The 14469-nt window shown below is 35.4% G+C and overlaps 1 protein-coding gene across 1 annotated transcript in view; it reads left to right on the forward strand.

Annotated features, from left to right (window-relative positions):
• The window catches only part of LOC137653911 (interaptin-like), a 51432-nt gene extending 36963 nt beyond the window's left edge, over positions 1-14469 (forward strand). The window contains exons 2-5 of the mRNA XM_068387539.1: positions 11166-11177; positions 11302-11472; positions 11990-12265; positions 13349-14469. Coding sequence (XP_068243640.1) covers positions 11166-11177; positions 11302-11472; positions 11990-12265; positions 13349-14469 — 1580 coding nt within the window. The remainder of the gene's footprint in view (positions 1-11165; positions 11178-11301; positions 11473-11989; positions 12266-13348) is intronic.

Raw genomic sequence — 14469 nt, forward strand, 5'->3', positions numbered from 1 at the left:
ACTTTATAATGAAGAGAAACAAAAAGGAAACGAAAAAATTAATGAAAAGGAAAGAAAAATAAACCTAATAAATTTTCATATTTGCTGTTTTAATGTGAAAAAAAATTATATCTTATTTCAAACTATTTTTATAACTTTATAATGAAGAGAAACAAAAAGGAAACGAAAAAATTAATGAAAAGGAAAGAAAAATAAACCTAATAAATTTTTATATTTGCTGTTTGAATGTAAAAATAAAATGATGTCTCATTTCAAACTATTTCTATAACTTTATAATAAAGAGAAACAAAAAGGAAACGAAAAAATTAATGAAAAGGAAAGAAAAATAAACCTAATAATTGTTTATATTTGCTGTTTGAATGTAAAAATAAAATGATGTCTTATTTCATGCACACACTTATTTTCCTCTATTACCAATCAAGACCCAAAACTTTTGTTTTAAATAAAAATGAACTGAAAAATAAACCCAAGAAATTTTTAAGTTTGCTGTTTGAATGTAAAAATAAAATGATGTTTTATTTCATCAACATACTTATTCTTCTTTATTACCTTAAAATGAAGGGCAAAACAAATTTTTTCTGTTTGCTGTTTTAATGTAAAAATAAAATGATTTCTTATTTCAACACACTTTTTTCTCTATTACCTTAAAATCAACAGCCTAAAAACTTTTCATGTTTGCTGCTTTTAATGTTAAAATAAAATGCTTTCTTTATACTTGTACATATTTCATGTCTGCTATTTATATGTAAATCAAATGCTTTCTTATTGAAACAAAAATAAAGGGCAACAAAAAATACAAACGAAAAAGATACATTTCTTCTCCTCAATGCAATGGTGTCTCTGACAGAAAGCATTGTTGTCTCTTCCGAAGCCAATCCAAGAATGTCCTCGGGTTGGAGAAGCCCCGTTTTTATATGGAGTGGCCAATTCGTGAACTGGCGTGAACTGGCGTGAACGATGCGGAAACGATGCGGAATGATGAGGGAACTCGCGTGAACGTGTCGTGAACTTCTCGTGAACTACGCGTGCCAATTCGTGCCATCGCGTGAACGTCGCGTGAACGTCGCGTGAACGATGCGCAAACTGGAGTGAACTGGTCGTGAACAGTGCGGGAAAAACACCAGTGCGCGCCACAAAGTGGCACGCACTGGCGCGCATCAATGCGTGCCAGTGCGTGGCAAAAATGCGCGCAAGTGTCAGGCAGGCTTTATATCCCCATACTTCCGTGAGCAAAATACCTTATTTGAAGATAAATATTAAAGTTTATACATAAAGTTATACGCACGATGAGTTTTCAAAAGTATCTTAAATAAAACAAAATAAAAAAATCAGCTTCAAGTTTCTGATGCATAAATTGAAACTGGTATCACCATCCTTTCAGAGAAAGTGGCCTTTTGGATTCATGAAAGTGTCATTTTGGATTCATAATCTCATTTAGTTTACCAAAACCAACGAAGTGATTCTTGAAGAGGGTCTTACACCAAAAGCCTCTTTTACAGATGAGAAAACGCAAGATGACAATATCAAAACACGGAGAAAATATGGGCGTCTTAAAACTATTGTAGACGCCTTGTTCGACCGAAATAGAATGAGCCATGTTTGCACATGTCAGAAGAAAACTTTTCTCAGAAGATTGATGAAAGTGAGGAGATAAGTGTGTTACAAGGGTAGAATAAATAGCAGCTGATTGAAAATTCTTGGAGGCGATGGACAAAATCATGTACTGCAGGTGACAGACATGTCAAACCACGACAGAACACGTGAATTCTAAATAATGGTTGTGTGGAAGATCTACTGTATGTTATAGAACGGGATACCATGATAGACACCTTCATGGGAGGGAGAATATAGATGGAAGAGAAATTGAAGGACAGTGGTAAAAAGGACACAAATGTTTAGAAATTTTTCAGATGATATAGAACTGAAATATAAAATTGTTAGTCAACGATTGAAATCATTCATTTTTACTTTTCCTATGTATATTGGTCTTTTTTTTTTTCATTTGAATTATCACTTTCCAATCACTCAGTGACCTTCACCTAATAATTATCGTTTTTTCTTATTTTTTCAAATCCACTCTGCATACAATTTATGATGTATCTTTACCTTTGTAAGTTTTTTGTAATAATAAGTCAATAAAGTATAAGTAATATCGTACTTGAACTAACCTGTCACAGTAACTTTTATTATCCATCTTGGAGACTATTTCTCAGTTACCCATTTTCACCCTTCCTTATGGAGCCCATTTCAGTTACTAATACACGCATTTTTTTTTCTTAGGGATCCCCATTCACCATTTTTATCCTTCCTTTTGGAACTCCATTCATCAGCTCCATATTTGTTCTCTTCTTTAAGGTACCCCCATTCAACAGTTATCTATTTATACATTTCCATCTCAAATTCCATTTCTCAGTTACCCATTTATACCTTCTTTCAAGTAGTTGATACCACATTTATCTATACTTGTACTTGATATTGTACTCCTTTTTATCAGCCGAGAAAGAACAGGTTTTTAAAAGTAATATGCTTCCACGTTTAATTTTTCCCAATGCGTATAAGTGTAAAGTCTATGGATACTGCACACCCAATTTACCACTACCGAAAACCAATTCATTATTCGTTGGGTGTTGAACAAACTCCTAAATTGCTGAGCGTGAATTGTGAACATCACTAACGTCTACTACCCTTTGATGTTTCGCTTTCATTTACGTTCAATTACATTCTGGAAACACCGAACATAAAAAAAAACCGAGAAATCCCAAAAAGATTTCTACGTGGAAAAAAAAAATTAATGAAACGCATTTCCGTATCGTCAGAGGCCAGCGAAACAAAAGATGTTCCCGAGCGAATAGAAAACGAAGTTTTTGAAAGAAAACGTATTCTTCCAACGAGAAAAGAAATGAGACGGCTAACGTTTCTTTAAGATGATCACACACACACTCTTTATGAAAGCTTGATTATAAAGAACCTTGTGTTTACACGGCCGATTGTTTGCCCAAGAAACATTGTGAACGATATTTATGATGTAAATTCAAACCCGTAATTAAGATACACACATCACAATAGCCCTTGCAGAGAGAGAGAGAGAGAGAGAGAGAGAGAGAGAGAGAGAGAGAGAGAAATAAGCACTTCAAGGATTAAATCAATCTGATGCTGCAAAAATATAATTAAGTAAGATTTGCCAAGATTACGACTCAGTTTGCAATCGATTTTAATGAATAGCGATTAATTATTTGAATATATATATGAGAGAGAGAGAGAGAGAGAGAGAGAGAGAGAGAGAGAGAGAGAGAGAGAGAGAGAGAGACGCAAAGTTAAATTTCGCCACGCGTTTCTGTCTTGAGCTTTTAATTCAATACTTCTCCATTCATTATCTACTTCAGGCTTCATAGTCCTCAGCCATGCAGGCCTGCGTCTTCCAACTCTTCTAGTGCCTTGTGGAGCCCAGTTAAATGTTTGAATGATCTCTCTTGGAGACTGGGAAGAGCATGCCCAAAACATCTTCATCTACCCCTCACCATAATATCTTCCACATAAGGCACTTGAGTAATCTCTCTAATAGTTTCATTTTAATCCTGTCCTGCCATTTAACTCCCAATTCTTCTGAGGGATTTGTCCTCAAATCTACAACATCTGTTGGATATTGTTTCATTGTCATACCAGGACTCATGTCCATACAGTAACACCGATATTTCTAAACTGATATATATCCTGATTTTTATATGTGATTTCAGGCAATTTGATTTCCAAATTTTATTTCACCTAGCCATTGTTTGATTTGCTTTATTCAATCTTTCACTAAACTCCAATTCTAAAGACCCTGTATCAGAGATCATAGTTTCTAAATATTCAAATGATTCCACATCATTAATCCTTTCTTCTTCCAATTATATAATATCTTCCATTGCATATTCCGTTCTCATCATCTATGCCTTTCTTCTGTTTATCTTGAGCCCAACTTCATGTGACATTTCATGCATTCCGGTAAGCAATCTTTGCAAGTCCTGTGGCGTTTTGCTGATAAGGACAGCGTCATCAGCATACTCTAAGTCAGCTAATTTACTGTTACCAATCCAGGCCAATCCTTCACCGACATCCCTAACTGTTCCTTCATATCTCTTATTCATGACCTCACTAAAGTGTTTCATCCACCGTTGGCTTTCTTCATCTTCTGTTGTTATAACAGATCCATCTCTCTTTTTGATGGGTATGTTCTTGTTTGCCCAAAAAGATTTCATTAATAATTCTATAAGCAATTCTTACACCATAGACACTTGCTGAATTCATAGCTTTGTCGGTCTCATCTGCTTTCCTGTCTAAATATTCTCTTCACTCACTCCTAGCTTTTCTTTTAATCTCATTATCAATACAGGAATGCTCAACAGGCTCACCTTGTAATTTTCATTGCTTCTTCGAAAACGTTCAACAATCAATTTCTATTTTTGTCTCCTCTTTATAGTATCTCCAATATCATTTGATATCCATGGCTTTCTCCTTGTAACTGCCTATCCCAAAACTTTCCTACCAACTGACTGATATATGTTCTTAATATCACACTATTCTTCATTACTTGTCTGTTCTTCATCTCTTAAGGTCTCTAAGACTGCAAATCGATTCCTACATTCAATTGCAAAGGTTTCTCTGTTCATCTTTAAGAAGCTTAGTTGTATCAAACCTAGGTATTATATCTACCTGCTAGGTGCTTTAGTTTTCATTTCAGTGTGGCAATATTTACTATTGTTTCTCTCATTAGCTGAACAAAAGTATGTATTTGCCAGTCAGCCCGTGTTCTCTCTGTCTTATCTTACAAGGTCTGTGAAATGGGAGTAACTATCCTTGTTTGTCCTGATTTAGCTTCATATACTTACTGCTTACTATTTCTATACTACTATCTGCCACTCGGCCTATATGTTTACTTGTCTATGAATGAATGAATGAATGATTTGAAGTTCTTTGGCATCCTGACATCGAAGGTCATTGACGCCAATATCGTTTATCATAAATAAAGATTAAAAGAATACTCAATGAAAACCAGAAAAGTAAATATGTTATAGAAGTTAAATAGCATTAAGAAGACCTGCTTCTGATATAAATTTAAAAATGTCACTAGTATTGTACGACACATCATGTCCAAGTATCTTGGCAAGGATGAACCTGCCATCTCACTCAGAGCATCAAACATATATCTATTTCTTTCTGTGCTATAAGTGGGGCATTCAGTCAACAAATGCCTCACTGTCAAGGGTATCAAACAGTCGTCGCAATATGGTTGGTGTTGGCCAGCCAGCAGAAACTCGTGTGCCATCCGAGTGTGACCAACGCGGAGACGACAAAGAGTAGTCTCCCATTTTCGGGGCCTCCCATTATACCTCCAAAAGGAAATAACAATCGCAATTTTTCTCATCCTATTTTCGGTTAAAATATCCCAATGCTGTTGTCAATTGTTATAAATAGAATTCTTAATTTCTGGTAAAAAAAAAAAAAATCATTACAGAGAATGGGATACCTTCTTGGTAGCAACTCGGCTGCAGCACTCTTTGCCAGTGAATCTACCTCCTCATTTCCAGACACACCTACGTATGCCGGAACCCAGCAAAATCGAGCTGTTATACCTTTTAGGACAATTATTACAAACCACTCTAAAATCTTTCAAACTAAAGGGTTGCAAGAATTAAAACCTTCTAAAGCTTGAAGGACACTTCTTGAATCACTATAAATGGTAAAATTGCCTTCCTCTTTTAACGCTATTTTCTCAATAGCGGTTAGTATGCCATATAATTCAGCAGTAAATATGGAAGATATTGGAAGAAGTGCACCTCTACAGTTAAAAGAACTACTATATACTCCAAATTCAACACCAACATCAGATTTGGAGCCATTGGTTTATATAAAAGTTGATTCCCTATGTTCTTCAATATGTTCCATAAAAAGAGACCTAGCTTCTAATTCAGTCATGTTTTTTATATCATCAATAAAATATCTACAAAAAGATATCTCTGGTAATTTCCACGGAAAGTTTGATGATATCTTAAATGGAAACACCTTACCTCTAATTATATCAAGACTGTTTAATAATTGTTTTACCCGAAAGCCATAAGGTTGAGGAGACTTTGGGTGCAACTCAAAGTATGTTGAGTGCCTTACAAGGCTTTCAGTCTGAAAGGCTAGAGTTAGGGAGTTTTTGTAACCTAAACCAATACCGAATAATGGAAGACGTTCGGTAATGGTCTAGAGGTAACTCTCCAGCATCAACAAGGATACTTGTGATAGGTGAAGTTCTAAACGCTCCTGTGGACAATCTAATACAAGCATGATGTATTGAATCTAATATCTTTAATCGACTTGGGGTGGCTGATGAGTATATTTCACACCCCTAACTAATTTTGAAAAAAATTAAGGCCTTGTATAATTTTAAAATAGTTTTACGGTCTGGCCCCCATGATGTATGGGACAATACTTTTAAAAGATTCAGAGCTTCAAGTCATTTAGCTTCCAATGCTTTTAAGTGAGGAACCCATGTAAGCCTAAGAATCAAAAATCAATCCTAAAAATTTAGGTTCACCTACACATGGTATCCCTTGACCTTTCATGTATATATCCGGATCTGGATGTACTGCCCAGATACGGCAGAAATGGACAATAGTAGTTTTGCTTGTTGAAAACTTGAACCCATTCATATCAGCCCACTGAATAATTTTGTCAATTGCGAGTTGTAGTTTTCTCTCAACCATTGCCATTCTAGCTCCAGCAAATGATATGGAAAGATCACCCACAAATAGTTTTGAGAGAATATCTTGAGGAATGACTGAGGATATTCCATTAATTGCTAGGAACGCCTTCTTCTTGACATTTCATCTCTGATAGAGTTTCCCCCACTCTCACTTGAAAAACTCTACATGAAAGAAATGATTGGCTAAACAGTGGTAGCTCTCCTCTTAATTCCAATTCATGAATGGTTTTAAGTATAACATATCTCCATAGTATCATATGCCTTTCAAGGTAAAAAAAAAAAGACTTACATGGTGCTGTTTGGAAGCAAAGGTTTCACAAATAGAGTTCTCAAGTCGTATCAACACATCAGTTGTTGAGTGCATTTTTCTTCTGAATCCACACTGGATAGGGGATAAAATACCTTTCTTTTCCAGGTACCACATCAGTTTTGCATTGACCATCTTCTCCATGATCTTACATAAGAAATCTGTCAATGCAATTGGTCGACAGTTTGCAGCCAAAAACCTATCTTTACCTGGTTTTAAAAAGGCTAAAATAATGGCGTTCCCAAACACTTGGATAATTATGATTCTGCCATATTCTATTAATAATACTTAAAATAAATAACTTTGTATTAACTGGTACATGTTTAATCATTGCACATGGAATTCCATCGGGTCCGGGGACTGTAACATTACAAGTGGAAAGGGCAGAATCAAATTCTCTTCCAGTAAAGGGGAATTGTATGACTCCTCCCTTCCTGTTGCGAAATTTAAAACTTTCTTTCTTCAATGTTCCTATACTGTACTGGTGACCAGGGGATACTTGTCTATCTCTATGTTTGTCATCTTATCAGTGAATCTTTATCTGCTGGTTAATGAAGTTAAGTAAACATCAACTGATTTCCAACTATTGCAAAAACGAATTCCGTTCTTGACTTGGTGATGAGGACAGGACTTTATGGGAAATTTTTTTGGGGGTCATTCCAAATACTTCTTTTATACATTTTTTATAATTCTATACAAAAAAAAAAGAATAATTCTACCTTCAACTGAATGTAATTCAAATGTCGGAGCAGTATTATAGTTAGTGATGGGATTTGTGCATTTAAGAAATCTGGGAAGCGGGCCATAGCACTAAGGTGCTCTATGCGATAAAGATAGAAGGATTGGTTGATTTTAAGTTGTCTGGCATCCTGATATTGAAGGTCATTGATGTTTATATCGTTTGTTATAAATAAAGAATAAAAGGACATTCAATTTAAAACCACAAAAGCGATGTCCTTTTAAAAGTTAAAAAAACGTGATGGGAGAAGAAGTACGGCAGAAAGGCTAAAAGGTCCTGGGTTTGAGTTTTCTTGCCTGACGATACATTCAGACACTATTCTATATTTCCTTATTTCCTTTGTCCACGGGGCTACATTTCAATGTTTAATATTAAGTAAATAAAAAACTCAATTATTACGAAACATGCAAGATTTCATGTAGTAAATCATAGAAACCAGAATATATTCAGAAGAAAATTAAAAAAAAAAAAAGTTTGAAGTCGAAACCAGCGAAAACTAATCACCCTCTAGGGACCAATTCCACTTCAATAGCTCGTTTGATCCTTTCCTGAACCTAATCCAATGATTCATCACATCGATGAAGATAATTTTCAGTTTACGTGGAAATAATCCTAAAAATCCTATTGAATTTCCTTTTATCCCTGCTTCATCTCTTGATTACAACTTGCATGTTGCACCGAAAGGGGGGCCGGGTTGCTTTTGATCGTTTTTAAAGGGGGATGGAGGGAATATTGCATCTGAAATGAGCAATCGTCTGAGTACGAGTTTTGTGTTCGCAAGATGAATAAAGTCATGATTGCTTTCGGGCCTTAAAAACCTGGATTTTGGAAGCATTGTGTTAGGAAAGTTTGTTAAGATACAACGCTTCGATGAGATGAATATTTTTCTTAGTAACGTTAATAATGAGTTTACTGAACGCTGATATATATTTCACTTAAACCTAAAAATTACTTTACTTACTTAAACTCTTAAGTGAATTCAGTTCTCTCTCTCTCTCTCTCTCTCTCTCTCTCTCTCTCTCTCTCTCTCTCTCTCTCTCTCTCTCTCTCTCTCTCTCTCTCTCTTTATTAAGTAATCCAATTTCTATAGAATTTCAGCATAACCACTTTGCCTTCGTTTCCATAATCTGACGTCATCAAAAAAATCCCCCTCGACTCGAAAATAGCATTATCCAAAGAATTCGTGTTTTATTCATTGGTCATAATAAAAATACTTTTGAACACGTATTCGTCCTTTAAATCTTATTGATTAAGGCGAAAAAGTTATACTGGTTGTTCAAGGGTCACTGTCAGAGTTCGGTGTAGCAAAGAAGAAAGTGTTTTAGACAGTGGTCAACTTCCTAATTTAATAAAACGTAGAGATGCCATTTCAGAATATCGAAATTATGTTTAAGTATGGACAACGTAGTTTAATATATAATAATAATAATAATAATAATAATAATAATAATAATAATAATAATAATATGCACGATGAGCACATCCTCTAATGACACACGATAGAAATTTCAACTTTCACCTGATTCTGGTACTTAGAAAACTTCTTGATTCCCTCTGTTGGGTTCGTGATTATTCTTGAAATCCTTTCCAAAGTTTTCTTTTTTCTTTTTTTTTTTTAATCATGTGTTCCAATGGGAAAGAAATCTTCTAGGAATTAAGAAACTTTTCATCTCTCGGTTGTCTTTGATTCCTCGCGAGTCCATAGTTTTGAAGGCGTTTCCCTGGACTGATGCCATCATTAGAGCATGTACTTTTCTGAGAACCAGGAAATGAGGTATGCTTTTCAGGAACTGCTTTCAAGTCTTCTTCCGTTCATTAAAATACCTGTATAGATTTCGGACGGTCCTAATTGTTGAAAAAAACAATTGGTTTTACTCGTTCTTTTATCTCTTAAATGTTTCCCAAATTCCACATCATACTGGCAGTGTTTTTTATCCAGTGCTTGTTACGAGAAGGCTGATATTTACTTAGCCTGTAACGTTATATGAATTCTAGTAGAACTGAGCCTCGGGGTTTCGTATTGCCAAAAAGAAATTGTAATCCCCCACTAAATAATAAACATTTATATATATATATATATATATATATATATATATATATATATATATATATATATATACATATATATATATATACATATATATATATATATATATATATATATATATATATATATATATATATATATATATATATATATATCCGGTCACTAAGTCTCTCCCCGTCCCTCGGGTAGGGGAAGAGAGGAGGTAGTCATAGCCTGGTGAAATGGGGTTACCCCGACATGTCCACTCGTAAACCCCAACTGCCATGTTGTAGTTAGGAAAGGGGGAAGAGGTGGGAGGGATTTAGTCTGTGCGTGCACGTGTGTTACATATCTATATAAATATTTAGCCGTCATTTTTTACGGATAGCTTACACTAGTATAATGATGAGTAATGTTTCACTAATCAGTTTTTACCATGCGTATGTGTACAAATCTCTCTCTCTCTCTCTCTCTCTCTCTCTCTCTCTCTCTCTCTCTCTCTCTCTCTCTCTCTCTCTCTTGGATGATGACCTTAATCTAATCTTCTAAAAAGCCTGCATAATGGACGCAAGAGCTTTAGCACAACAAATAAAAAGCCTGTTGTTTTAATAATAACGTGGACGTAAATGGCCATCTAAACATACAGCATATTGGATGCACTGTAAGTGCCCGAAAGGAATAGAGAATGGAATCAAAAGGGATATATTGTACAATACAAAACTCTAATTTATCATTATGGTGATAGTATTTGGAGCATGTTCAGTATTGGAGTAATATAGGTTAAAATGTAATGTTCCTTATGAGAGAGATATTAGATTATCCGGTGCATATTTTTATCAAAATGGGAGGAGGTTCATCTCACAGAGGAAGACATCCTTTGATAATTGTATGTTGATATTCAAACAACTGATATCACTCACGACTTTAGAAAATACCATTTGAAAAAGCACATCAAAAAGTTTCGTTCAATCGCCTGGCACGAATGTCTAATGCAGGTTCGTAGGTGGTGAACCGATACTAGTACGAATGCAAGGGGGGAGGGAGAGAGAGAGAGAGAGAGAGAGAGAGAGAGAGAGAGAGAGAGAGAGAGAGAGAGAGAGAGAGAGAGAGAGAGCATTTAAAAAAAAAAGGGCACTGGAGTTCACCCCAGACTTTAAATACATTCCTGGTTGATTAATAGGTAGTAGGTTGTCTAGAGCACTAGCCACCCGTTAAGATATTACCACTAGAGAGTTATTTGGTCCTTTTCCTGGCCAGACAATACTACATTGGATTCCTCTCTGGTTACCACTTTGATTTCAGCTACCGAGTTGTACAGACGTGCTCTCGGTGTTCTAAAATTCAAATTTGACTTCTTCCCCAGGTCAAATTACCGGTATAGTAGTTACCGTCTTTATGCACCAGGTATGGTGACGGTCCCTCCTCTTCCTCGCATTTGAGTAGTGAAGATGCTGCTCATCAAATGGATATTGTAAGATCTGAGGGTTGTTTAATTGCAGATGATCTTGGTTTGTCAAGTGACAGTGAATTGGATGAACAGCCATTCCAGGAAGTTAGGAGATCAAAAAGAAAAAGTTTGAACGCTGTAAGTAATGTTTCAGTTATGCCTACTGATAAAAAGACATGTACACCAAAGGTAGCAATGACCATTCCAGACAAGATCCTGACACGTAAGATGAAAGGAAGAGGGAGTACTTTCCAAATGATGTGGAAATAGATTATAATCAGAAGATTCAATGGACAGTTAAGCTGTGTAAACAACACAGGGAAATGGAAGCCTTCTTCAAAGAAGGTAAGAATAAACCTTATGTTACAGTAAAAATAATGATGAGGCAGTAAAGTTTCTAACAACCACTGGGTTTAACGGGATTAAAATGGTGCTACTAAATGATAGGATTAAAAGTACTAAAGTAATCATATTTCATCTCCATATATATTTAGAACCACATGACTTCTTATTTGAAGAAAATTTTGTGTGGGTAAAGCGTCGTGAGGTGAAGGGGAAGGAACTGTTTATAAGAAACCTCAGCTGATTGCCTTGATTAAGGGATTTATACCAGAGAAAGTCTTTCTCTCTGGAATTGGATATAGGAATGTTAGTGTTTTTAATGAGATGCCAGTAATTTGTTATAAATGTAGTAAATGAGGTCAGAGGCAGTATAAGTGCCATGGTCATTTCCGATGCAGATACTGTGGAAAGAATCATGATTCAAAAGAGTGAATTGCCAAGATCAATGGAAATGAGAACATTGAGCCAAAGTGCTGTAATTGTGGCGGAAAACATAATGCTAATTATCATTTGTGTGAAAAAAAAACCACAAACAAAACCAGTAGACACCCATGAGAGAGCAGATAGATCAAACGTTAGGCAGAACGAATGTCCAGTTGTTAATCAGCAGTCGACTCCAATCAATGTCTGGGAAGAAAGGCGTAAGAAGTTTGCTCAACGGTCAAGAAATGGAGGTAAGGAAAGTGAACCAAAAATTGAAACTCCGCGAGATCGTTCGGAATTTGACCTGATAAATTGAGAGTTGAACGAACTTAGGAAACAAATTGAGGGTTTGCAAAAATCATTTTTTAGTTGGAAAAGTAATCAACTAGGTAAGAATGTACCTGGTGATAACAACACAAATGCTGTACCGAAAGAAGCATCCCTAGGAGGTGGTAAGGATAAAAATGGATTGTTAAAAGAATTTCTGAATATGGCAGATTTGGTACTAACTTATGTTAATAACCCTTTGGACGATTTAAAATTGAAATTGTTGTAGTCTGTTAGTATATTGAAGAACAAATGTCTAAACAATGGAGAATAATAATTTTAAGCTTTTGTCTTGGAATGTTAACAATTTAAAAAATAGGGTAACTGATCTGCATGCTATAGCTTTGAAAGAGGTAGGAATAAGTGGAATAAATTTTCAATTGAAAAACTACCAAAGTTTTTAGTTACCAGCAGATATGAATGCGAACTGCATGTGTAAAAAATTATATTTCCGCAACATTAAAGGCTGCTGAAAAGGTTAATGGTACTATTTTAAATTTGATTAATGTCTATGACCATCCTGATAAGTTGGTTATTGACGACTTTCCAGATGTTATTTATGCTGAAGAATGTCTATTAATAGGTGATTTGAACGCTAGACACAAAAATCTTGGCACCAAAGGTTTTCAAAATCGTAACAGGATCGTGTTAAACACTTTTTTTAAATTTTATAGTTCATTAACCTGTTCTATCATATTTTCAGCCTCTGCTTAATCATTTTCCCTCTTCATCTCATAAAAATCCCTCATTCCTTGGATAGTTTTTTCCAGCTCGTCAATGGTTTTTTGGTGCAAACCAATTTCAGCTCTTCTAACATTGTCTCGTTATCTTTATCCTTCGCGTTCATCTTTACTCCGAAATCAGTTCTTAATTTCCACTGAACTTCATCACTCTCGTTCAAAAAATCTTGAAGATTCTTTTCTTGATTCCGGGAAATGATTAAAGAAAATGATAAAGCAGAGGCTGAAAATATGTTAAAACAGATTAATGAGCTAAATAAAAACTAGACACTTTGGAAAATGATACCAAGAAAAAGGACAATTGTATCGAAAGTCTAAAAAAGGAACAAGAAGAACAGAAGTATGATTCAGGTGAAACAATGGAGACCCATGAAATAAATGAAATCACACAAGAAAAAATGGGCAAAGAAGCAACCGAAAAAACAACAGATGATGAATTAGATAACCCAGCGGAATGCAGTGATGTGAGTAGGCCAATATTAAAAGACTCAGAAAACTGCAGGCAACTTATCATGTACTATTTAAGGAATTATAATGATTATACCTTGTCGTCAGACATATTGCCCAAGCAGGAGTTTAGAGTAAAGCGGAGGAACACACTGGATGATGTACCAGAAAAATCAGGTGAGGAGGATGACGACTGTGAAGACTCAGTTCTCCCTTATGTAGCAAAAGAGGAGTTTTATTTCCCAAGAGAGCCCCTTAAAATTACCACCCTTGCTAAAGAAGAAAAAAGTCATCTCATACAACAGATTGAGCCTTACACACATGATCGTCCATATCATGTAACATTAGGATGCTCTGAAAACCCAACGAAAGAAGAGGTCGAAGAGAGGTACAAACAGATCACGAAATCATGGATTCAGATGTATGGAAAGTTTGAGACCAGTGAATATGGAAACTGGCGTTTAGACGATTCCGGAGCTCTCCTTGGAAAGCTGACGGATGCTTATTTGTACCTGAGATCTTCAGAAGAACACCGGAGACTTATATCACTTGCTATGAAGCTGAATAAGTATACAATGGCGGCGGCATGGGGCTACTTAGCCAAAGAACACTGGGTCGTGGATGAAGAAAAAATGGTCAGTGAGCTAAATGAAAAGACAGACACTTTAGAAAATGAAGACAGCAAGGAAAATGACAAAGCACAGGCTGAAAATATGTTAAAACAGATTAATGAGCTAAATGAAAAACTAGACACTTTGGAAAATAATATCAAGGAAAAGGACAAGTGTATCGAAAGTCTGGAAAATGAACAAAAGTACAATTCAGGTGAAATAGTTATGTACAATGAAGAAATAATGAGGCTTAAAGAAAAAGATGTTAAAAACGAAAAAGCCATTGAAGAGCTGGAAGTAATTATCGAAATTATGAACAATTTCTATTAG

This window comes from Palaemon carinicauda, chromosome 15 (genome assembly GCF_036898095.1).
Source record: "Palaemon carinicauda isolate YSFRI2023 chromosome 15, ASM3689809v2, whole genome shotgun sequence".
Classification (NCBI taxonomy): Eukaryota; Metazoa; Arthropoda; class Malacostraca; order Decapoda; family Palaemonidae; genus Palaemon; species Palaemon carinicauda.